General features: G+C 39.5%; 1 protein-coding gene across 8 annotated transcripts in view; it reads right to left on the minus strand.

Moving 5' to 3' along the window:
* Positions 1-25,980, minus strand: part of KYNU (kynureninase) — an 86,417-nt gene that overhangs the window by 10,961 nt on the left and 49,476 nt on the right. For 7 of the 8 annotated variants that reach the window (XM_065070303.1, XM_065070307.1, XM_013369182.3 and 4 more), the window contains 6 exons: positions 24,114-24,175; positions 22,784-22,855; positions 21,302-21,376; positions 19,808-19,954; positions 13,157-13,255; positions 12,364-12,437 (listed from right to left, as the gene is read on the minus strand). In XM_065070303.1, the coding sequence (XP_064926375.1) occupies positions 12,364-12,437; positions 13,157-13,255; positions 19,808-19,954; positions 21,302-21,376; positions 22,784-22,855; positions 24,114-24,175 (529 nt within the window). The remainder of the gene's footprint in view (positions 1-12,363; positions 12,438-13,156; positions 13,256-19,807; positions 19,955-21,301; positions 21,377-22,783; positions 22,856-24,113; positions 24,176-25,980) is intronic. The other variant, XM_065070310.1, reaches the window with a different exon arrangement.

Raw genomic sequence — 25,980 nt, forward strand, 5'->3', positions numbered from 1 at the left:
AAGGATTTGTTTGAGTTTTCATACTAGTGTTCTACCTATGAGGAAGAATCAGCTCTGAGAAATTAATGAGACTTCTCCCTGCTCCCAAAGTTTATTACACAGAACCAAAGCAGATATCACACTATTTCTGCAAAGGCAACCTGGCACAGGAAAAGGAATGAAAGCACCAACAATAATGATTAAATTCAGTTTCTTGCAGTTGCATACATCCATGACATGACTGGTTGCTTGAAGAACACGTCCATAGCACATCCATTCCCTGTGTTTACATCTCACAAGAACCTTTAAGACCTTCAACAGACAACCAAAAAGCACAATGCGACGTGACACAAGCCTAGAGATCAGAGCTTAACTGTGTCTCCAGTATCACTCCATTAGCATGAAATGCGTTAAATGAACACACAAAGTTTTAGGAATTAGACTGCAAAAGAATACAGAAAGCCTGGAGGTTAGAGCCAGCTTGAAATTAGAGACAAACTACACCCGACCTTAGTCACTGTGGTTTGACCATGTTTGATCATCATCCTGCTGCCTAGGAGAACGTGGTGGTACCACATCACTGGTGTCACATCCAGAGTCCAGCTCCGCTCAGCTTTCATTTTTCAAAAGGCAGCTTAAAACAACAATGCTACAGCCAGGTCCCGAAGACCAAAACTATTCCTTAACATACCTTACATCCATCTCTGAATCTCCAGCTCAACTGAGAATTCAGTTCCAAACCTGGAAGTACGTTTGTCAAGTGCCCTGAGCTCTACAAAGGACAACAGAGATAGAAACCACGGCCAGGACTCAGGTCCTGAACAAGAATATCTCCTAAGGCTGCTGCTGCACTCAAAGGTCATTCACAGAAGCCAAACTCATATGAACAGTTGTATCACCCCCTCAAAGCCACCTTATCCTGACCCACACTTACTAACAGCTCCCTACAAACTGAGCAAGGGCTGCACAGCTGGGGTGCAATCTTTGCATTCTACTCCGCATTAATTTTATTGCGGTTTTCTAATTGCCATTTTTCGGTATGTTTTAATTTCATTTTTATTGCAAACACATAAGCTGCTTTGGATTCCAAAATTCGGAAGAAATATTAAAAATGACAACATCCTCCCCAGCAAGAAAACAGAAAAAAATATTCATTGCTTTACATAGCATATTTTTGTCTCACTGACTAGAGTCCGAGAAGGAGTTTCAATTTTCTTTGCTATCACAAACTTGTCTGATCATGGATGAATCATTTAGTCTTTCCATGCCTCAAGCCCTCATGTCTAGAAATGCTGTTCAGTACTGCCCTAACTCTCTGGTGAGTGGCGAGAACACATTTGTTAAAATATTTTCAGTTACTTAGTAATGAGGACTGTGTTAGAATGGAGAAAAAGATTTCCTTGGAGTATCTTATACTGGATTTTTTTGAAATATAGGAAGGGAAAGGGGATTTGAAGGTAAAGGCTGATGCCACTTGCTCCTTTGAGCCTTTCCCCAAATCATCCTGTCAGGCTTAAAAGTCATTTCCAGTGTCAAGTTTCTGTTGAGATCAGAATTTGATATTTTCTTGATCCATGTCACCTAACCAGCTCTTAAGTCAAGAAAAAAAAAAAAAAATTAAAAAAAAAAAATATATATATATATGTATAAATACATATATATATTCTTTTTTCTTTAATTCCACACTGTGTTTTATAGCTGTGCTGAAGAAAAACTGAAACCCAAGTGGATGGACAATGTTATTCCACTGCAACTCCATCCTCTCCATACTGGGCACCACATCAAGGTCCTGCCTGACCCAGGGCTCCCCTGCTGACAGCTCACTGCAAGGGAGATAAAAATATGTATTTCAAACCATAGTCGGTGTGGTGATGAGGGGTCTGTTTAATCAAAACAAAGAATAATTGAAAAGTGACTCCCAGTTTCATCACCAAACTGCAGAATTCAAAGATTTCAACCCTCCTGTGTAGGTGAAATTCTTCATATACAGTGAAGCTGTCAGTTATGAAGTGTACTTCATAGTATATATATATGGGCTAAGATTTACATGGGGGATTAAGGGTCTCAGCAGCCAGCTCCTGTTAGACTCTAGCAATATTTGAAAACCTAACTCTCAGTCTCCTTCAGAAAACCTTTCTAAGATTGCCAGAAGCTATATTTAAAGCCATTTTTCCCCCCTCCCTTATATCTTATTTAGATATCCCTTATCCCAAATGGTAACACTGGGCTTCTTTCATTATTCTCTTCTGTGCCATGTCTGTTATTAACTTTAAGTAGGATCTGTTGTTAGAATTTGAAAAGCTTTTGAAGCCCAGGTAATTATTAGCCTCAGACTTCTGTAGTTTTGGACTCTCCTTACCCTTTTCAGCTCGTTACAAATGTTTCCTAATTATTAAGCATATGTGACTTGTGAGCGATGCCATACATTATTAATGGACCAGTCTCTTAGAACTCAGTGGAAAAAAATCAAAACTCCTTATGAAAAGTTGCTGCTGTGAAAGTAGAAACTTTTCATATTTAATATCAATGAGGCTTTACTTTGTCAAAAGACCAAAGTAATATGATTGTATTAGAGGCTAATAGCATGACATTTTTCTTCTGTTAAGTAGCTTGCATTTTCAGTACCATCTAAAGGGAGACATTTTTTCTTCTCTATTTTGAGGAGAAAGAAAGATAAATTCACTTTCTGCCTAGCAGCAAATTTTAGATGCAAAGACCAACATTCTGAAAAAGTTTCATAGTCTAAACAATGACACTTACTGAACTATGCAACTGTGGTGGGAGAAATTAAGAAATCTCTATATTTGAGTCATCATCCTTTCTTCAAAAGTGGCCGGGCAGCTCTCAGCTCCCTGAGCTTTGCTGTTCTTCAAGGTGGGAAATTTAATGTAACTGTTGCCACAATTAGAGAGACTGTTGGGTGAAGAACTGAGGCTGTTCGGTCAATCAAGTGCAAGGTGATTTACAGCTGATAGGTATCTGAAGATGGAAGGGTAGACACACTTTTCTCGAATTGATTTTTTCCTTGTTACTCTTTTAGACTCGACGCAAGTGGGAATACACCAATTTCAACATGTCCCTCCATATTACCCCTCCAGGTCAAAACAAAAGGAGATTGAGTTCACTTCTGTAGCAGGAAACAAGTCGCTGTGATCGGGGCTTGAGGAAGAGAAATGGCTGCGATGCTGTGAATCCAATCAGGGCCCCTTGGAGCCGTGCAGAGCTCTCCAACAAACCTCTAAGGCGCTTGCAATGAGGAATGATAACTTCATTCGCCACGATCGGGCAAAAGCAAGGTATGATCAAGCGGCAGACAAAATTGGAGGCTAAATTAAATCCCGGGAAAAGATCTCGCAAAACAACAATGCCTCTAAGGCTAATGAAGTTGAATTAAAAACTGTTAAATCAGCTTACGAACAGCTATTATCACAAAGTGCTCATATTTCACTTCCACTAGCCAAATATCAGCTATATGAAAAGGGGGAATATGGCCAACAGTATGTTAGCACATTTAGTAAAGGGAAATCAAATATGCTGCCTAGCACCAGAAATTAAAAATCAAGCAGGGAGCCAATTTACTGAGAGATATTAATAAATTTCTCAGTGATTTTTATGAAGTATTGAATAGTTCCCAAGCATATTACATTCTTTAAGAATTCAGTATTTTTTCCTAGGCTCTTTCAAACAGATTAAATTAAACAAGAAGCAAAAGCAACAGTCCCTCCTAGAGTTGCTTTTAAATGTGAATTCTGACTTAAAGGAGACTTGGATGGTTTTGATTATTATGATGCATTTACTGAACAGTACTGTCTCCTCAATCCCTTGACTTAAACTTTGAGGGGATGATATCTAGATAGATTTGTAAATAATACAATGAATGACTGAACTATAATATACAATTTTTAAGATCTGGGAAGTTGCGCTTCCCCAGGTCTTTGTTGTTTTTGAATACAGAAAACGTAATAGTAATGCAAGATCTTTATCATACTAGAATCCTTATTTAGCTAAAATGTAAGAGTTATCACCTCTGCTCTTTGCCTGAAATAAGGCGTAAGCCACATAAGATGATTTTCTTTTTTAATGTCAGTGGCTGGAACTAATTGAATTAAAAGTTGTGTCAGCAGAGTTGCCACAGAATCCAGCAGCTGTGTTACAAAACATTTAGCGAAATTAAGTGATACTCAAGGAGAAACCACCTCAAACTGAGTTTGAGCTGAAGTCTAAGACATGAAATCATTAAGGGAAAACACCAAATGAGCATCTTTGGAGTTATCTTAAAGCGTCTCTCCTCAAAAAGCTGAAATTTCATGCATGACCAGAAAACATGAGAGAAATGTGACTTGGGGAAACTTTCTTTAAAGAGCTGTAGATGCCCTAATTTCCAGCTGCATTTGAACTACCAGTATTTGGGGCCATGAAATATGTTTGACACAAGGTCAAAATGTTTGACAAGAGGTCAAATGTAATTATGTCAAATGTTTGACACAAGGTCCCACACTGGTTTTGGGAGGCCCCAAGCTCCTCTCACTGCAGAAGCAGCTGAGAAGCCATCAGATAATGATGCTAATATGGCCAAGAAGATATGTCATGAAGGTCTTTTAAGAAGTTCCTGACTCAAAGATGTGTGATGATGGGCAAGAAGGACAGCAGGTTGTGGACTTAAGTCACTGGACTTGCCAAGAAAGGAGCTGGCATGGAGGCAAAATAAGTTATCTAGCTTGCCCACAAAATTGGTGAAGATAATGGAGCCCAAGGGAAAAGAAAAATGTGAAGATGTATTCCCTCGTGAGACCATCTTTTCATAGCTGAACACTGGAGACATGAAGGTTCAGCCAGGAGAAAGAGGGAGGATAAGGACCAGAAACCCCGTGAAAAAGTGGAAACAAATAAGCACAAGTGGTACACCAAGCAAAAAAGAAAACCCCCATCAAATCTTCTCAGTGCACACACACAGAATACCAACTTTGCAAGAAATGAAGAGGTTAAATTATTTCCTTAACCTGGGCAACGACCTTCCACTTACCTTTAAAAATGCTTATGGTTTGAATCAGGTGCTGGCTGTGATATGAATCATAATATGAGCTGTACGCGTGATCCCAGAGCTGTGGCTAAAGCCAGAGAGCTATTCAGCCAGGACAGGGACAGGAATAGCTCTGGGAGACATGCAGTGCGGGAGACCCCATCTGAACCAGTAACTGACAGTTACAGGAATACACTCCAGGGGACACAAATGGGAAAAAAGGTAACTGTATTAATGTCTCAAAAGCATAATGGCCATTGCTGGTACTTTCAGCTTAGAGCTATTTTGAAGCATACCATGATTTTGAAGCACATTCAGTAAGGAAGAATTAGAAAAAGTTCCCCATTGTGGGCTAATGAACTAATATAAAAGCATGAGCAACTCTCATTTTTAAAGGACATGTGCAGACTACAGCTTGAAATGAGAATCTTAAGAGGAAAGGGTCATAGAAAGTAACAAAAGCGGAAATCTGAAATGGGAAAAGTGAAAAACTATCAAATACCTAAAAGTGAGTCAACATCTCGTAGAAAATCCCCAATGCAAAATTGCATTAGTTCCAGCACATTTCTGCCCAGATGTAGGAGAACCCTAGTGGAAACAGCAGATTTACTCGGTGCTTTTTGTTGCAAATAAAGTTTTTTCTCCCTAAGAGAGAAAGATTCTGTGAGGTGGAAATGGAAATATACAAATTGAGGTAAACATGAGAGGGAAGACAACATCTCTGTGACTTATTAAAAAGGCAGGCAAAGAAGGTTTTCTTTCCATTTGGCTAGAGGTGCGTGACACCAGCTCAAATATCGCATCTCTGGAAGCTCATTCAGCAGGAAGGAAACTGTGTTTTCTTATTGGGGAAAAAAACAAGGCACAAGAGGAAAGTGCTTTCAGAACTACTTGTCTCAAAGTGGAGAACTGAGGCACAAAGAGCAGGCAGCTAACAACACATGTCCTTTGAAGTAGGGGGTGAAAAAAAAAAAATCACAGTAACCATACAGACTCAGAGAAGAGCCTCAGGTTCTCTTCCTTGCTAGTTAATGGGGATGCAAGAGTTGCCCCCAGGCTACATTCACCTTTCCATCAGGCTAAGCCTGTTGAGTTCCTTTCATGTGTTCAAACAGTTGTGTCTTACACCATCTGAAGAGAAAAGCTAGAGGCAGCAGATGGGAAACCGCATTCACAAGGAACACATCCACCTCCCTCTGCTTCCCAGTGCTGGGAATAGGAAAGGGCTGCGGCCGAGCAGACTGACTGGTCTATGTCCCAACAGCATCGTCCAGAAGGTGAGATACATGAGAAACTTTAAGCTGCTCAGATCTAACATGTAAACTCACTATTTTAGTGACTGATTCCTGAAGAACAAATACAATTTAAGACCTGTTGCATTAAAATAAAAATAATATTTTTTTAAAAAACAAGGCTGTGACAAGTATCATGCTTTAAGTGACATTTCTTCATATTGTTGGTGGAGTTTTGGATAAAAGAAAGAGCAAGTTGTCAGGTAGAGATTTAAATACACATAAAATCCCCAAATCTGCCCCCAAGATATCTGCAGCCAAACACATCTATGCTATAAATACTATTTTGGGAAAGATATGATTCACAGAAGCCAAGTGCTTTTGTTTATTTGTTTATCTCCACTTATCCCAGTATTTTGATGCCTTGATATCAAGCACAAAAACTAGGAATCAGTCCAGCACTATGCTTTTTAAAAACACTGCTTTATATATTTGAGACGCTTTACAGGGACCATGAATCTGATTTTCCACATGCTCCATTTTAAGGTTTGAGCTTTCAAAACTGAAAGTAAGTGCCTAGGTAGCATGGGAGTACACAAAGAGAATGAAAACAGCACGTTACTTTCACACTCACTCCCACTATCCTATAAGGAATGCAGACTTGATATACAGCACATTTATTCGTGCATAGTCCCCTGAGTTTACAAGGAGACATTCAGCTCCTCTCCCAAACACCTTAAAATCTAGCAAGGGCAAAGACAACAAAACATAGGGGAAGACCTTCAGGGAGGAAAGAATGAGAAGATTATTTATAATGAGAAAAGAAGCAAGATTGCTTGAAGACATGGCTTAATTACAAGGGAGGATTTGAAGGAAGACAGAGTGAAAATGCTTGACAGAGAACAAGGAGACAATCATGGGAACCACATAAAAGGATGTACAGACCTGAAGAAATGAGGATGGGAATAGATGATGTGAATGCATGTTAACCTCTCCCTTTCCTTTTTTTTTTCTCCCCTCTTTTTTTTTTTTTTTTCTCCCCAAGACTCACTCCAAAGTTAAAAAATGCTCTTGGATATTTGCCATTCTGTTGGTGGATCAGAGAACACACCCCTGCAGGCCTATCATGGATCTAGATTGGCCTAATAAATCACTTGTCCCCAGACAACGCAATTAAGCCTAATTAGCCAATGCCTTTATTCCTAAACAGTCTCTTCCCAGGAGAGGTTTTAACTTTTGGTTTCTAAATTAGCTCAAGGAGCTAAATTGCTCTCATCTCCTTGGCAAAGAAACAGTTCATCGCCACCTTAGTATGGGATACTTCATGCATTTGGGGGAGCACGTGTTGTACTCCATGAATAGTTTATCCACACGTTAAGTCCACAATTTGAGTCCACTAGGACCAGTGACAAACCCTTCTGCACAGGGCAGTGTGCACACTTCCATCTCTGACCACCAACATCCCACCTTGGAAAGCTGGAAATATCCTCCTGGAAGTGTCTATATTGCTTCTCATTTTTTGGCCCGGCCAGGCTGCTCTGTGCTGCTAAAACTTTCAGTAGTGCTTTGATGCTCAGAGCTGGTAGATTCCAAAGGTCAGTGAGAATGAGACCATCTTAGTCTATTATTCTTAGAAACATTTTAAACAAGAGCAGCTTTAGGTCTTTCCAATACAGAAGACACAATACAGACTTCCCAACCTTTCTGCGACTCTCCTTTTCTCCCAACTCACATTGCTCCAAAGCTAGGTTATTTTTCAGCATTTTCACTGAAGCTTCAGCTATTTCAGTTAAGGGTTATGTGGCTGTAATTCAAAAAGGGATAATGTGGTATCTCCTCATGTGTCAAGAAAATAACTAGAGAAAAACTCAGCTGGAGCTACCAACCCTGGAAGAGGTTGAGCAACCTCTTGCAAAACAGTTACTATGCAGAGAGCATCTGCCCTGGAGCAGGATGGGGACACAGATCACCCGGGAAAAATGGGAAGGAGGAGATGTATGGAGCTGGAATAGCATATTTTTGTTTATCTTGTGCCAGGGTAAAAGTTCACATACTAAATAGCTGTGCAGGTCACTGTAAAGAAGTAGTGAGAAGCCACTTATGTTCTTACATTTTAGTTGGAATCAAGATGCCGAAAAGGAAAACAATCTAAGATAAAAGGTTGATATCTCACCTTGGCCTATGAAGAAGTTGTCTGAAGATACCTTGTGTTTCTCAAAGCTGCTATGAAATAGTTACTTTTTTGTTTCTTGTTCTTTGATACTTTTTTGTCCTATGGTAACAGCTGACACGCTCTTTGGACATCAGCTTCTTCATGCACATACAGCATTTCTTCACATCACACAAACTTTTTATTTTGAAACTCTACCTGCTGCTAGTCTATGCTAAAGTTAAGTCTTGATAAATCCTTTCATTTTAAACACTAGACTGTGTACAATTTTCATTTAATCCTCTGCCAAGGCTTATGTATTATTCTCCTTGCTGCTTTACATACATTTATTTCCCTTTCATCTTTTAAATTGTGCCTTACTTTTTCTTACAGGGATTTGACTAGCACTTTTTTTCTTCTCCTGTCTTAGGACTCAGTGAATTTGTCTTCTCCTGTCCCTAATGCCAACTGACAACAGAGCTGAACTCACTGCACCTTTACTTACAGTTGCAGATACTCTGCTGTGAACATCTCTCTTCTCCTGTACCTTCTACCCCAGGTGCTCACAAACATTCACATTTCCGCATAGCTAACTTGCTTGGTAGATTTTAGTTATCCCTCTTTATCTAAATAAAGATTTATGTGGGAAAAAAAATTCTGAAGCCCAAAAAGCTAGTCAAGTAAAATCTCTGCATTAGTAGCTCACTTCATATCTTGGAAACCTCCCCTCCACGACGTAACTGCATGTATGTGGAAACCCGGTGGCACAGGATTAGCCTACACTAACCATACATTTTTGGTAGCATTTCATAGCTCTACTCTGTCCAGCTCTTTGTTTTATTTGAAACCTTCCCATAGAGAAACCACTCTGGCACAATCAGCCGAGCGTATATTGCATTGTGATATATAGAGCAGGTATTAAAAAAGCTATTTGAGTATTAAGAGAGACTTCAAAGGAGGTGAGATCATGAGAGAAGAGAGATATATTGGACCCATATATGTCAGACTGGTTCAGTTTTACTGCTCTGGGAAGAAAGGGGACTAGCAAAGGACTACCCAACACACTTGGGTACAGGTGTTAATTAGGATGGTTACAATATGTAACTTTTTAAACCCATGGCCCTTGCAGTGAATTAGAGAATTAAGCCTAGCTAAGCCAGGGAATGCAGGACTGTGTTTTCAGTGACACAAAATAAGAAGGGGACACACAAGTCCCTACTGTCCACAGCCTCCACCTGCCACTCATCAGACCTAAGGACCAAACCTTGCTCTTGGGCATAAACCCTTTGCAAAGCTAGCTAATTGCCGACCTTTAAAACTCTTGCATAAACATAAAGGAGTGGGATTGACGTTGCCTTTGTCTGCCAGGATATGATGCAGCATTACTGAGTATCCCCAGTTTGGGGTTATGTAGGTTTGTGGTTGGGCTGCCACAACCTGCGTCTGCAGATTCCAAGCCGAAAGCAGTTTTGGCATGGCCCCAGCTGCTGGTGGTAAGGCTGTTAAATAAATTAATAGCTCCTTCTCAAGTTGTATTTTAAAAGAAAGCAGCAGCAAATCAGTGTTTTGTTGTCCAGAGGGCAGGCTCTGGATGGGGCAGCACCCATGGGGAGCAGCTGGAGGGGAACCCAGTTTCTGTAACTATACATTGCTACAATGCAAGCGCCTATTTGCTTGCACTGCTCTTGTTAACAAGACTCCTGGTATGGATAAAAGCATAGTCATGAAATTAAGGGAAGTTAAAACAAAATACCTAAATGCCTTCAATGATGGGAAATACCTGGTCTTGGGGGTTTAAAACTAAAATTTTGGACTGAGATGTTTCAATAAGTACCTGAAGTCCTTTTTGCCCCACTCTCAGTCAGGCAAGGGCACTTGGCAAATGTTCTGGGTGTGCCTCTCTGAATTACAGTCAGAACATCCACTTTTATATTAAAATACAACACATGATTTCAATATAAAAATAACTACCCAGTCAATAGCTTGCAGAAAATATGAAGGATGTTAATTCAGGAAATCTATATAAGTGGTTAAAGTGACTTGCATAATATTGACCGAGAGTGAAAAACAATATTTCAGGCAGTTTAAATGACAAAAGGATATCAACTGGATTGGAATTTAATTACCCTCTTATATGTGGGCTGAGGTGCCAAGTAACAAAAGTGTTTGGTGCTTCTGTTTTTGAAAGAAGTTCTCTGGCCACTGGGTGTCATCCTTGATTCAGATGACAGCCAAAGACTTTTTAAATAGAACATAAAACCTGCAACTTCCAGAGCAGTTAAATTCCACTCTATTTGATTGTACAACATACAGCAAATTGCTCTGCATTTAAATCAGCTATAAAATTGAATACTTTGACATAGACAAATTCTCTTTTGTCTCACTGCCTTATTTAGAGACCAGAAATGGCTGGTTGATGTGGAAAAGAAAGAAAAGTAATGCAACCAGGGCATATTAACTACAAACAATTTGATGAGTGATTATCAAATCTCAGGAAATAAGAAATAACTATGATTGAATAATGTAAAGGGTCTATGCAAGAAGTTTGGAATTATATCCTTAATTGGGCCCCAGGCTGAAAAAGCCAATTTCATACAGGCAATTGTATTTAAGACATTCAGCATCCAGACTCAGTACACAAGTTAATGACTATGTATGAAGAAGCTGGTTCAGGAAAAACTAATTTAAGCTCTTACCTACAAGATCAAGCTAGCACCCTCACAGAAGTTTCAAAATTTCATCAAGGAGGAAAAAACCTCAAAGTCCTTGAGATTTTATTCATTCTTCCTATTGCTATTCTGTGATTTTTAGCTGGCACACATTTTTTCCACTGCTCAGTATCTCCCCAGTTCCCCATAACCAGGGTCTAGGGGTTTGGCCATGAGAGCACCTGGTAAACAGGCAACGGAAAAAGAGCTTTCCGGAAGAAATACCCAGATATTTGGAATATTTTTGCCAGTGTTCACATGTGAGGATCAAATCAGCTCACAAGAGGTCATACGTCAGCCTAATGAGTTTTCTGTTATGGGTGACTGAGAAGAACTTATCAGCGTTATTTTGTTATCTCCTGAGAGTCTAGACAGTCTGAAACCAGCACATCGTGCAGTGAAGCTGCTTATTATAATATTATTTCTCTCCAAAACCTGATTCAGTTTGCCTTCTTCAAGCTAAAATAAAAATGCCGAAAATTTTTCCAAGCGTTATAGCCAGAAAGAAACGTCTACATTTGTCAGTGCATTGAAAGTATTAATCCTATTGTTCTTAGTATACATACATTTTAAATAACAGGTATTTTTTTTAATGCAGCTAACCTCTGTTGATAGCAGAGCTTTTCATGGATTATACAGTCTTTGAAAACACAGATCTCCATGTAATGCTTCCTAGCTTTACCAGTGGATATAATTTTAATGAAAACATGCCAGCATTAAAGAGCTATTAGAAACAGAGTTGAAATTGCCTTTGATTTTGTTCACCAACCAAAGACTTCAATGATTTCAAGTCTCCATTTTAAAAGGAATATGTTAAACATTCTCTTTACATTAAAGAGTCTCATAGGCATGATTTAGGTTACTTGTTTTTAATATCATAATCATTCTCTTTTATGATAATATTTAGTTTAGAACTGATAGCAGACTTCGAGGAGGAGATACATTTAAGATGTGCGCATGTACATAAACCATTTCAAAATTTACTAAAATTAACATAAAACAATCCATCTGAGGTAAAAGACTCGGATAATCAAATTACCTAAAGCTGTGCTACAACTTTGAGCAATACAATAAGTTAGTAACAAATATTAGCCCAATGAGGTTTTTTTGAAGCAGGGAATTTCTTCTGCATCTATACATACATATATACACATGTCCTTAGTCCACGACTAGGAATCTATACACTTCCTCACTTTCAGATCCCAATTCAAAGGGAAGATATTTTCCCATTTAACCTTCACAGCATCTTTAATTTGGGTATAAAAATATACTTACGCTGGTTTAATACTCTGGGAATGCTTCTCATGAATGTAGGCAGCAGCTAGGCCTCCTGCTCCAGAATTTAAATACTGCAAAGGATAAATCAACATATACATGCCATGCTCATTATCTGTATAGCTTTTCTCCCCTCCTCACTCTGTCAAACAGATCAATTTTAGTATTTCTGGAAGTTTCTAACTGGAGATCTTAGCATTTGTCTCAAAGTCCTGATGTAGGTAAAAGCAAATGTATTTTTTTCAGATTAGTTCTAAAAATGTATTTCTTGGCTTACATATGATATTTTAAGTCTAGCAGACAAAAGGCTAGAAAATTGAAACACAGCTGAAACAGTCCCATGTCAAAATACATATGGCAGAGTCGTCAAACAATTCATCCGGCTGTGTCTGTCGATTCTTAATCTGAAGAGAAGTCATAGAAACTAAAGATATCTTGTTCTATGATCTGAAATTACTTAAGTTTAGGCAAGAATATTCTCTTATTTAGGGACCACTTAATAAAGTCCTGTAACCGCACAACTTTCTTGGTGTGGAAAATAAAAAAACCCCATCACTAGGATCCACCTCACATCCACAAGACCTTGCAGGTTGTTGCCATTATGATATTTGGGAACCTCACATAACGAAGCCACAATCGAAGTCAGTGTCCATCTCCCTGTTGTGACTGGTTCAAAGATTAGCCAAGTCTTGACTAGCAGTTCAGGTGCAGTTCTGATTCATCTGACCTGTTTGCTGACCCATCATATAAGTGGCATTAGGGAAAATAGTCTCAACTAATAAATGTATTTTACCTTGTAGGAGCACCAGCAGGCAAAATCTACTCCCCAGTCATGCAAATGAAGCTCTACATTCCCAACAGCATGAGCCAAGTCAAATCCAACAAAGCAACCCTGCAAGAAAGAGATAATTCATATACTACTCATCAAGATAATCATCTCTACAAAATTATTTTGAGAAAACATCTTTAGAGCTTTATTTGCTCTCTGTATAGGAATGTTATCAAGTCCCATCTGTTTTGAGTTACAACTAAGAACAAGTTTTCTACACAATAGATACATGTAGAAATCATTAATTGTTTCATGGGCTTGTCTTCAAGGACACTTGCATATGGTTCAGATTCTTAAGTTTTTTCTCATGTGGTAAGTTGGAATCACTTGAAATAAGTATTCAGAACAAATGCATCATTTCAAACTGTTGTATAGCATGACAAGCTCTAGGCATAGACAAAATAGCAATGCATATAATAATGTAACTCATAAACAATTACATTGCAGTATATACTTAAGGTGTCCCTGATATCTTGTTCTTTGGGAATCAAAATGGGTGAGACAGCAGCCTATTCAACACATTGACCTTTAAGAACTTTTATACTTATCTTTAAAATTCACAAAAGCCCTCTGTCATTTCTCTGTGAAGCCTGATGTACTTGTCATAACCACAATTTGCATAGGGCACTCAGGAAAAAGAAACCAAAAAAAAGACAGAAAGCAGCTTATAAGGACCTCAGATGTATAGATTGAAAAGGTAGCAGCTCTACACAAAATAACCACTGGATGGCAGCATTTTTAAACTAAAGAGTTCTACCAAGCTTTGCTATTTATTTAACCGCAAAGAAATAAAACTGCTTTTTGTGCCTAGACTACAAATTAAATGGTGTTTTGCATTTTGCTTTTAAAACACTAACAGCCTGCTTGCAAGCAGCATGGTAGGAATAAGAGCGAGAGCACAGGCTTCAGAAAAATCAACGTCCAATAATAAAACAAAGGATTTTTTTAAGAATCTCTTGCTGTTTCTTGCACGAAGGGAGCCTCGGCTAAATTATTTAAACAGTACTTTGGTATATTTAATCTTCTGTATAAACTAGCTAACAATTTAAATGAAGCAGCATTTTAAGGAGATGTGACACAGTAGTTCTAATGGAGGCACCAGTGAAGTTATCAGCTTGAGAAGTCGCTCCAAAATGATGGGAAGGCAACTTAGGGCTGTAGCATTTTCTCTTGAAAAGAAACAGAGTTCCAATAAATAGTTTAGCTTTCACACCCTTGGTGGCTTCTCTTCACAGGGACACTCATAAGGGAGTTAAGACAAATAAGCTGAAATGGTGAAGGGAATGCGGAGAAGCTGCAGCACTCGGAATGCCCATGGGAATGCTCTCACAGATAAAATGGCCTTGGTTCAGTGAAATAACCTACAGCAAACTAAAGCAAACCTGCTCTTGAATGAGAAGGGTTTTACAGGGGTTTAAAGGCATGGACTTCAAAACTTCAGCTGACGGAGTTTAAGCATTTACAGGTATCCCTTCGTACATACGTCCCACACAAACTTTTTTGAAGAACTGCTATGAGAGATTCATCAGTTGCAGCAGAAACCAGGAATAACATGATACGCCGAGAGTCTTGAAGAATGTATGTGCCCAGCAGTAAATTAACAAAATTAAAACAAATTAAAGAGTAGTAGTTCTCAGTAGTTGTGTGGTTACAAGACTTTATTAAGTGGTCCCTAAATAAGAGAATATTCTTGCCTAAACTTAAATAATTTCAGATCATAGAACAAGGTATCTTTAGTTTCTATGACTTCTCCTCAGATTAAGAATCGACAGACACAGCCAGACACAGCCTGTAAAACATTTAATTATATGGTAAGTCTTGTGTTAAACTCAGTTGTCCTTTCCCTGTCAATAAGAAATAAACTCTATAAAAAAAATATATATATTCAAATGCTAGATGACAAATTATGAAGAGACAGTAGATGGGAACAAGACTCCTTAGAACACCAGCAGAAGGGTGCCATCGCAGTCACAGTAGCATAACAAGGCTCTGTGGCCTTTTGGTGCTTAAAAGGAGCCTATAAGATGGATGGGATAGACTTTTTAGAAGGGCATGTTATTACAGGATAAGGGGCAATGGTTTTAAACTAGAAGATTGGAGATTCAGGTTAGACATAACAAAGAAATCGTTTACAATGAGGGTGGTGAGAACCTGGACCAGGTTGGGCAGAGAGATGGTGGCTGAACCATCCCTGGAGACATCCCAGGCCAGGCTGGACGGGGCTCTGAGCAACCTGAGCTGGTGAAGATGTCCCTGCTCGTGGCAGGGGTGGCAGTGGATGAACATGGAAGGTCTCTTCCAACCCAAACTATTCTGTGATCTATACCTGTAACCTCAACATGCGCAAACTTCCTTGGACACTGACACTAGATAGAACAGGTCAGGTTGCACCTACATTGTGTGCTCATAGCCCTCAAACAGGAGGGCCACTGGCATGCCACCCATGGGCCATCTTAATTAACTGCTTTAATTGCTCCCCAATGCTTTGAAATTGGTTGATAAATCCTACCCTGCACTATTTAACTTACTAATGAGTCACAGCCTGAAAATCTGGGTTTGATGCTGGCAGGTTTCTTGCATCATCTCGGAAACACCTACTCGTACCATTTTGTTCAAGTCGTCATCTGCGAGATGGGTGGTGCTGGTTTGCTTTCCCAGGGAGGTGTCTGGCACTTGAATCACACAAACAGCAAATGTTTAGCCACACAGATTTGCATGGGGAAAAAAAAAAAAATAATTAAAATAAAACAAACTGAAGCAGCTCTCCTTGCACAAGAAGCCACGCAGAATGAGGACTGCGTGGGAACGTCGCTTCCCCATGCTGGGGGAAAACAGAGCTCTCCATCTGCTCTGGGAGACGAAGAGGACATGTGCTCTCCCCTGCCTCTTCTGCTTTATTCCGACATCTAAAAGTCATTTCTGCAAAGTGTCTGGGTAGCTGCTGATAACCAGCAGGTAACAACTCAGCATGGACAATGACATTTGGAGAGAGGGAGAGAAATGACAGCTTCACACCAGCAAAGCTGGGACATTCAGAAAGAGAGACAGGAAAAGAAATTAAGATGAAGGATCTTAAAGCTCTTCCTACTGGGACTCAAGAGATTAAAACACTTTACATATGGTACAGAGTCAGTGGAAAGTACGGTATAACTTATGAAATTAAAATTGTATTTGAAAGCTAGAGTCTCCTAAAAGTCAGCCATTTCCTCACTTGTACAAGAATAAAACAACTCAACCTCCTCCATCCTCCAGAGCAAGCACAAAAGTATGAAACAAGAAAAACTGTTACATCCTCTCCAGCCTGCTGATGAGTCTCTTGCACAATATGTATTAATTTTGATTTATCTGAGAGACCTAAGATGGAAAAATAGCCTGAGGTAATTTTTCAAGCTTAATTTAGTTCATTTAATATTTAATGACTTAATGAAGCTGTCTATGTGCAGAGCTTTCACTCTGGGAGGAATCTTAACATACGTAGAGATCTTAGGAAATTGGCTTAAAAAATGTAGAAGGAAATCAGTAACTTAATTCATAAATGATTGACCTCAAGGATCCTAGGACGCTTTCCAGACCTCATGAGCTTGCAGCTCAAATGTCCAGCCAAGCCCTGATAAGCTACAACACTGCAGGATTTTATTTAAATTGTACATTAAAAGAATTATAAAGACCATTCGCGTAGGACTTTTCTCTCTGCTACGCTGGCTGACAAGTGATGTTTTTTCCTCCTCTTCTGAAATGACACTTCCACCTTGTATTTTCCCTTTCTGACTTTCTTGCTTGTCAGCTCTCCCTAACATTTTCTATTCAAGAGCATGGGGTCATTCACCACCCTCCATCACCAGGACAAGAAGCCTTAGATTTTTGCTATGAACATATCTCCTCAGCCTTATCCTCTTTTAATGCATATTTTAAAGGACTTCCAACCTTTCTGTGATATAATAATATGTTATATATAAACCAATTGTTCTAACCACTGCTGGTTTCATCAGGTCCAGAAGCTCTTGAAGGAAATACAGGCTTTTAAGTCCACACACTGACTGTCCTGAAAGCTTCTCAGACTGGGGACAGTGACTGGTCAGATATCGCTAAGCAGAAATTAAACCCATACCCATTACATAGATGCTAATGACTGGTTCAGTAGCTATGAGTTTTGTTTTGGGTGTTGGGTTTTTTTTCCCCCTCCCCTAGCTCAACAGCAGTTCCTGACGTCAGTTCTGACCTGGGAACAGAAGAGAGAAGCCAATTGCTTTTGGAGATCCAAAATTTGGGGCTTTTTGGTAAGCAGAAGCCCTGAGACCAAGAGAAGCAGCAGGATGCAGGACTACCTCTTACCAATATTAAGACAGCAAACTCTTCACAAATTCACTGATTGTGTAGCTGTTCAAGGAAATATTTGCCATATGCAGATATGTAAGTGTGGTATAACAGCATGTTACATCATGGTTTTGTATAAACAGATACATATCACTTCACCCAGGAGGTGGAATCCATAAGGACATTGAGCTGAGTGTATCTGACAGCAGAGAAACAAAAACAGGGCTGGCTCTTGCTCTTCAAGCATTATGGGTACTCTAGCACTTCTTCAGGCTGAATTACTTTTTCTTTTTGAATACTCTAACAACATTTTTGATCATGAATTTACCTGGATCCCAATCCTATGTGCTCTAACCCACAAAGAGGCTGATTTTTTAATTTTTTTTAATCTTTTTCTCCTTTTGAAAGTTTTCTGGAAGAAGATATTCCCTTCTATGTCATGGCATTTCTAGCAAGCATGCAGGTAGAAACGGGCCTTTGACATCTCTCTGTGCCTGCTGGAGTACTGAACTGCTGTCAGAAATTGCTCTCCTCTTCAGTAACAGGATACAGTCTCTGTAAAAGTGTGCAGTGGTTTTGTGTATATCCACCATATGGAAGCATACACACCTGAGATAATATTATTATTCGCACTGCTTTATAGAAATGTTAAGCTCTCTCCACCAAGTCCTGGTTTTCTCCTCATATAATACAAACATCAAATCAATTTCTACTCCATATTATGAACTAGCAGTGAGTACTTTTCCCCAGAACACAGGTTCTCAGCCACTTTGGGGTAGTTTACAGCTTTTCAGTGAAACTCCATCACTTCTACCCATCCCAGCACATGTCCCACAGATCAGAGAGCATCTTTAGAGAGGCAGTAAAGGGGGAGGTTTTTCCCAGATTGCTCATATTTACAGGAGAGAAGAAAGATTTCTCTCTCAGGCACCTTTCAGACACACCACAAAGCAGCAGTGTAGGCTCACGGGCATTGGCAGCTGAACAAAAGCTGTGCTGCCACCAAGAGTGAGAACGAGGGAAGCAGTGGGTGGCATCATCCTGTTAATAACCCTCTCAAACATTTCAAGCAGAGCCTTTTGATTATTTGTGGTCAGCAAAGTCCTGGAAGACTCTCAAGGAAGGCAGCGTGAAGGTGTTACTTTTAGAGCTGCATGGAGCTGATACACAGACCCATTTCCCCCTGCAGCAGACTCTCCCCATTTCTATTTTGCCTTGTTTTTACACCTCCACGTGAGAAGTCAGTCTTGTTTTGTACTGTGTTCAGGACCAATTTTGTCGCCAGGTGCTGCTGTGTGAGAACATTCCCTTTTAATATCCCAGGGGCTCTGCACGAGCTCTCACACCTGCTGTGCTCTCCCAGGGGAGACTTTACCATCACTTTCCAGCAACATAACTTACTCCCTGACCTCCCTAAAAAATTCCACTGCCAAACCTAAAGCAACAGAAGATGTAGAGCCTGTTGTGAGCCAGGAACCTCTCCAGAGAGTAAAAACATCAAATACAAATAGTTAGCTGGTTTGCCAAAATCCAGTGATACGAAATGAGTTTATCCTTGAGTGGTTTAATCTTAAATGAGATAAGGTACATCCAGTAAAAAACTGCCCCTACGGAAAAGTCTGGTGGCCTCCTGTTGATAAGAAGACTTAATTAAAAACTATTTTCTCCTGGATTCCTAAGGCAATTGAGATGGTTAAGGAAGTTTTGCAGTGATGTCCGCAGAGCACACTGCCTGCAAGCTCCGAAAGGCTGAGTCATCCCTAAAATACAGTCGTCTTGTGATCTTGATGTGCTCCGTGTTGTGCCTGTCTCTGGAAAACTGATCAGCCGAGTCCAAACGCTGCTGGCTCCATGGGGAGCTCACCTCACTGGGGGCAAAATCTGCCACAGTGTGGCTGCGGGAAAGGAGGAAAATAACGAAAGTCTGCCCAAAAAACCCAGAAATCTAATGCAAACTGACTTTTAAAGAAAGGTTAGAGCTGTGATTACCTCCTCCTCTTTCCCCACTAAACCTCTTGAAATTCTGTCCTTCAAGACAAGCCCTGTAGAAGTTAATAGTTATGAATTATCTCACCGTATAGTTTAAGTCACACCTGCAAGATTGCTCTCACAGGGCTATTTCTTCATGCAACACAAAGCCCCCAGAGGATCTGGGCACAGAGCGCTTTTACTTTTTATCAGAGCCCCACAGGTTTCCACATGTGCTCTGTTTTGCTCCACAAAAAGTAGAAATTAAAAACATTCCACAAGGAAAATTGATCTAAACTTGGTGTTAAAAAGATGGGTCTGGAGCAATCCTACCTTTTCTTGGCCAGCCTTTGTTATTCTAGGGATGTCAAACAACTGCCCCGTGTAGTACTGCACCCCACTGAACAGAATGACAGCAACAGAGTCCCCTTCCTTCTCAATTACAGCAAGGATATCTTCAATCCTCAAGGTCTCCTCCCCCTAAAACAAAGTTAAAGCACACATTTTGTATGAACTCTGGCACTAATGAAACTGTCATTTCTTATTTCATAATCTATACTTTACCATGAGCCGTGCTGCTTGCATAAGGAGATAAAAAGTAAATCCTTAGCGCGGTAATGATATACAAAGGTAGTTCTATGAAGTAGCCTATAAGTAAGTTACTTCAAAAAAAAAATCATTAGCAAACTGATCTTGAAGGTGCCAGTTACAAAAAGTCTGTTCACTTCGTGTTCTAACATGCTTCATACTCTTCAATATTTCAGATAGTTTTAATTTACAGTAAAAAAAGTCCTAGTGCAAACAGCATCTTTTTTATTTTTATGTGGCATCTGAAATTTGTGACACCCACAAGACCTGAAAGTTGTCTATCAGTTTTGCTGTACTTTTCTAATAAACTCCATATCCCACAGGAAGCTATTATAAACCTGCCATACTTATGTTTCAAAAACAATGAGTCTCACATCATCAAAAGTACAAAAATCCCCAAACCTGGGGTCATTAAATATAGAGAAATTTCAACCACAAAGAAAAAAAGAAAACACACAACTGTTCTTGATTTTTTTATAGGAAAATTGCTGCCCCATCCTCCTCCCATCTTCCTAGCAAGGGATCATGTAAAACATACCACCACCTAGGGATCAATTAAGCAGTGAAAACCTAGAATTAAATTAGACTCGTTACTGAAAAGAGCTTGGGCAAGATTGTTGAATTGCAAGTAACTGTTATTATCTCAACAATCTTTGCAAATCTATCAAGCGTTCAGGGTTGGGCTCTTTACTCACAAGATGACTCAGATTTCAGAAGCAAAAGGTCACCATCAGTTTATAGTTAGGAGGCAAAGTTCTTAATACCACAAAAGTGAAGCAAGGCAGTCTTTCAAATTAATCTGAATTGCATATTACTGAAAGCAGACCTTTCCCTTGGTCTGTGCTGATACAGACACAGTGTCGTTCGTGTTATGGCAATCTTTTACCTTAGGACATTAGAAGGACATTGGGGTTTATCAATGAGTTACTATATTTTGCAGTGGTCTGAGGGTGCTCTCAGTTTTTTGCAAATAGGAAAAATAGGGAAAATAACATTGCTTTGCTCTTCAAGGAAAATCAATTAATTGAATCAGACAATTATAAAATGGGTTCTAATACCAAAAAATATACACAGAAACAGAACACATGATGAAAAGTGTTTACCTAGAAGTGTTAGTAGGAACAGATCATAACTTCTGCAGGCAGACGCTAGAATATTTGAGAATATATGACTGCTCTCATATGAATTATGCTTCTGCCCTTAGCGACGGCAAGCAGAGCTAATATATTTCTCACCAACCTCCCGTGGCTGTATCATGAGCATGGATTTCTCCACGTCGAGTCCGTGAAGTCGAAGTTGGGACTCAACTGCATACTGGAAGATATTTCCATGCAGAACATGTTAGTGCACTTGTATTATAAAAGAACTAAAAGAAAAATGGTCAAACACACCAGAACTCCAGCAAAGGCATTCAGGTGCCTTGCCTTTCACTAAAATTAACACTTGAAAGCCTAATCTAACTCCACGGAAAACTTCAGAGAATTCCTTTGATTTGAAAAAGATCAGAATTTCATTCACATAGTCAGACAGCAAGGATAAAGTCAAAGGCTAAATCCTACAGGATCAGTTCACGGAGCAGAATTAGGGTGAAAGTGTGGTAGAGGATGGGTTTTAATAGATGTCAGCAAGCAACACCTGCATGGATAGCAGCCAAAGAGAAGACTGGACATAGCCAGGGATTTATTAATAGCATGTTCTATAAAGCAAATCAGGTATCCAGGGCCCCTGGAGAGGCAATCTCATATGCGCTGCTATCAATGCAAACGAGGCTTGGCCAGCACATATGTGATGTCCCATGTTGTTCTCATATCTTTGATTTGGTGCAGAACTAGGAGAGTTTAGAGTTCTCATTTCCTCAGGATATTTTGAAACTCCCACCCAATAGTTTTATCAATAATTGGTCCGGAGATAGCATAAAAATAATCAAATAATAGCACAATATTGTTTAAAGCTATACCACAGGAACTAAAGTGATGGCAGTTGCACAGATTATTACTCAAGGGCCATAGAAATTTAAGAAGATGGAGTCCAAATGCACCTGGAACAAACTTGGGATTAATATGAACATCAATTAGAATAAAGACAATTTGAGGTTTATACATCTGTGCCGCTATCTTCATTACAAATAAGCCTGTCAGTAGCTTGAGTCATTTTTATCACACCTTAGAGATCAAATTTGTTATCAATTTCCACAAGTTTGCAGCACTGATGATAAAGCAGCAGTGGGCCACAAACCCAAAGATTAATATGGTCTAAGCTGTGATGCATGGGCTATTGTCTCCTATTTTATAGCAGACAAATTGTGTTTGAACTAGTAATCTAAAGTGCTAAGAACAACCATTTCCATCTCTGTCTGGGGATATATAAGTGTTAATGTTGTGAGTTTGTATTGATTTGGTTTCATAAAGTAAAACAGCAACAAGAATTAATAAAACATTTACAGCTTCAGTTGATTTAGGCCAGTAGTTTGCTCAATGTCTTTAAAAAGACTAATAAATCAATGTACCCATTCAATCTTTTCCTCTTGTAACATTTTCTATTCGAACAAAAGGAATAAAGCTACGATCTGTAAAATATGCTGAGCTCAAAAGCTTCTGACAGATTTTTTTATTGTAACGTTACTTGGACAAGATGAGCTAATAAATATTCAAATCAGGCTAGTGATACTCTTTGGAAAAATATGATTAATAATACAAATACAGTGAAATATTAATTTCTTACATGGTCAGAGGGAAAGGCTCTGGCTTCTAGAAGAATTTTATAGCGTCTTGGAGTAGGCTTAAAGAAAGATAACTGTTAAGAACAAAATAAAAAAAAAGTTGAAATGTAGCTAAGCAGAGATGAGAGAGATGCTCCCAGCATACAACTTAATAAAGACTGTTTTACTTTCATGCAGACTACAGAGAATTCCCCAGAAATTACAAATATTTCTTTGTCCATATAACATTTATCAAAGTAAGAAAGCGTTACCACACTGTATTTCATATATCCATAACAAAGGCCATGAAAATCCAGCAGTGAAAACTTGCACTTAAAAGAATCAATGGCAAAGCTCTGACTGCAGCCAGGGGAGCCGGGATTTCACCCAGCTCCATCCGCACGCAAAAGCAGCAGTTGAAGAGCAAGTAGCAAACAGTGCAAATGAACTGGATTTCCATTCCTGCCCTCAAACATTGGTTATAAAGTCATCCCCACCTCTGAAACAAGCCTGATCAAAAGACTAAGCCTTCTGAAAAGATCATCTCAGCACCTGTAGGTGAATGACCTTCTCAGCTCCTTGGGTGGAGGCAAGTTGGGCTTTTCACCATGCTGAGAGGATTAGGAGAAAACTTACAAGTGCTCTTGCTCATGTTGCCCCCAATTGGCTTGTATTCAGCCCCATCCTTCCCTGCCATAGATTTCTTAATTTAACAAAGGGCAGAGACGTGTTACAGAGGAGCGGATCCAAGTGATAAATCTTTTTGTGGGAACTACACAAAAGGAAGCTTCGCATCTTCATTCAGTTAAACCGAATCTTCAGAAGTACTAGAGAACCAGAGGCAGGCTGTATGTAACCACAGAAAGACCTGTGCATGAGGAAACCACACTGATGGCCACTATGCCATAAGGATCAAATTTGGACACTTTTATCACATTTAAGGCATATATAAAACAGCATAACTCAAAATGCCATCTCTTCTATGCATCTGCATTTTAACCTTGACTGAAATGACAGCTTTAACTTCCTCACAGTTGAGCTCTCATTTCTTAAACTTCGACATTTGCTGTGAAATTCAAATTTGAGAACTAATTTGTAAGCATTTCTTAAATAATAACATTTCCTCTCTGAGGACAGACATGCAACACATGCAAGAACAGCTCAAGCTTCCCCCACAGAGTCCTTGAAAATATTTATCTGTCTGGCTTTTCTGCGTAATATTAAGTGGAGCCAGGCCTTGCACAAGCCAAAGTATCATTCAAGATACAACTCCCAATGCTGTCTTTGTGAGGTCCTCAGAAAGCACTTGCTTACTTTTACAAAGAAAGGAAAATAAACATCATAAAGACGTACCATCAGGAGATGCAAGTTAACAGTTAGCCCATTCATTAAAGCTACTTCATGCCTTTGAGCCCCTGCAATAAGAAAGAAATAAAAATAAGTATTTTTTTTTTAAATGGTTAGTGGTTTTCTTTATAATTTCAGAGAAATCTAGCACAGTGTTAAGAAGCAAAAGCACGCTTTCTGTCAAAATCTCTCTAAAGACTGGAAAGCAAACAAACATTTGAGGTGTCATCACAGTGAAGTAAAAAGATTTCTTGTCTGACTCACTACACCGCAGTGGCAGGAAAATATTTATTTTTTCAGGTCAGCCACAGAAAACATAAACAATGAAGTATTTCTGTTTCCCGGCAAACCACCAGTGGATTTATTATCATTAATACCTCAGACAAAAATCAGGTCAGAAGACTGTGCATAAAGCAAGACTTGTAGGCTTATTTTTGTCGTAAGTTTCTAAGTAAAGCCAGGCAGAAAACATACTGAGACAATCATCTATTTTAAGTGGTTACTGTAATGTCAAGCTAAATCTCATCCCTAATAAAAACCTAGCAAAAATGGACTATTGAATATAGCAGACTATTGTTAACGTAGCAGTTTAGCAAGAAGCAGCTATACCAACATTGGTCCAAGGACGCTTATAACAGATGCCTTTTGGCTACAGCTAATCACAGACCGAGCTAATGGAGTAAGAACTAATTGTTCTTACAAATTATTTAGTAAGAAATATTTGAGTCCTTATCAACCACTGGTGAAAGGTTCTAGGCAGGACGAGGGGCTATGCATTGGGCAGGGCACCACTGAGATATGGAAAATATAAATTCCTGTTTCTTTCCATTTTGCCTGATGTCTATCGTTGAAAAGCAGTAATTCATCCTCGACACAAATCAGCGCTTTGAGTGTCTTCTTCAGCTGGAAGATGTGCTCATGCACCTTGCCCTGGGCATCATCCCAGCAGTGGAGTTCTCCAAAGGTAGAAAGAGGCTGAAGACAGTGAGGAATGAAGACAATCATAAGCAGACATAGAGAGTAATGGCCACCCTTGAGATCAATAAGTAGGAAAGGAAAACAGGATGTCAGGGTAAAAAGGATGAGCCATAAGAAACAAGAGAGTGGAATCCTGGGCTTCTCCTGTTCTTGCCTTGGAGGGAGCACAAGGTCCCAACCAACACAGGGGAAAGGCAGCAAGAGCACTTTTAATAAGAGAGGTTTATTCACGTATCCTGGCCAAGCAAGCCTCAGCTTCTGCCACCAAAGGAAAAGCTAAGAACCATTCTGACAGAGGTATTCAAGGGTCTTTCTTTGTGTTGCTGAAATTTCCCTGTATCGGACAGAAAGATCTGTCAGTAACTGTCAGTGACTCAGGAGGACCTGCCCAGGGGGTGAGCCAGGAGAAAAAAAGAGATATCATGAACAAGTTCCATCTGTCAGACACCAGGAACATCATCAAGTTTGTGGGAAGAAATATAAACAGATCTAAATCTTCACAGTGGAAAATAAGCTCTTTTCCTCACTTAAACACCCCTCCTTTTGCTCTCTTTTCTTCCGTCTGATAGCATTGCATCTGCAGGCTCCATGCTGCTGGAAGGGGTCACCTTGTGGTTGTTCTATTGCAGATACAGAAGACAGCTAGAGAGAGTGATTGCAGCTCAAAACAGTATTATTTGCAGTCTTAATATTTCTATGGAACTCTTGAGGCTGAAAAAAGGGATAGCATCAAGAAATGGTATTGTTCTTATTTCTCCCTCTGCTCCTTCCATGAAATCTGTGGCTTTCACAGCAAATTCTGCAGAAGCAATCCTCTGCCTGCTGTACCGATTCCGTATGGAACAAATGGTTAATCTGTAGATCACTTTTAGCTGCATGCTAGCATCCCAAATTA

This window comes from Columba livia, chromosome 7, assembly GCF_036013475.1.
Source record: "Columba livia isolate bColLiv1 breed racing homer chromosome 7, bColLiv1.pat.W.v2, whole genome shotgun sequence".
NCBI classification, from domain to species: domain Eukaryota; kingdom Metazoa; phylum Chordata; class Aves; order Columbiformes; family Columbidae; genus Columba; species Columba livia.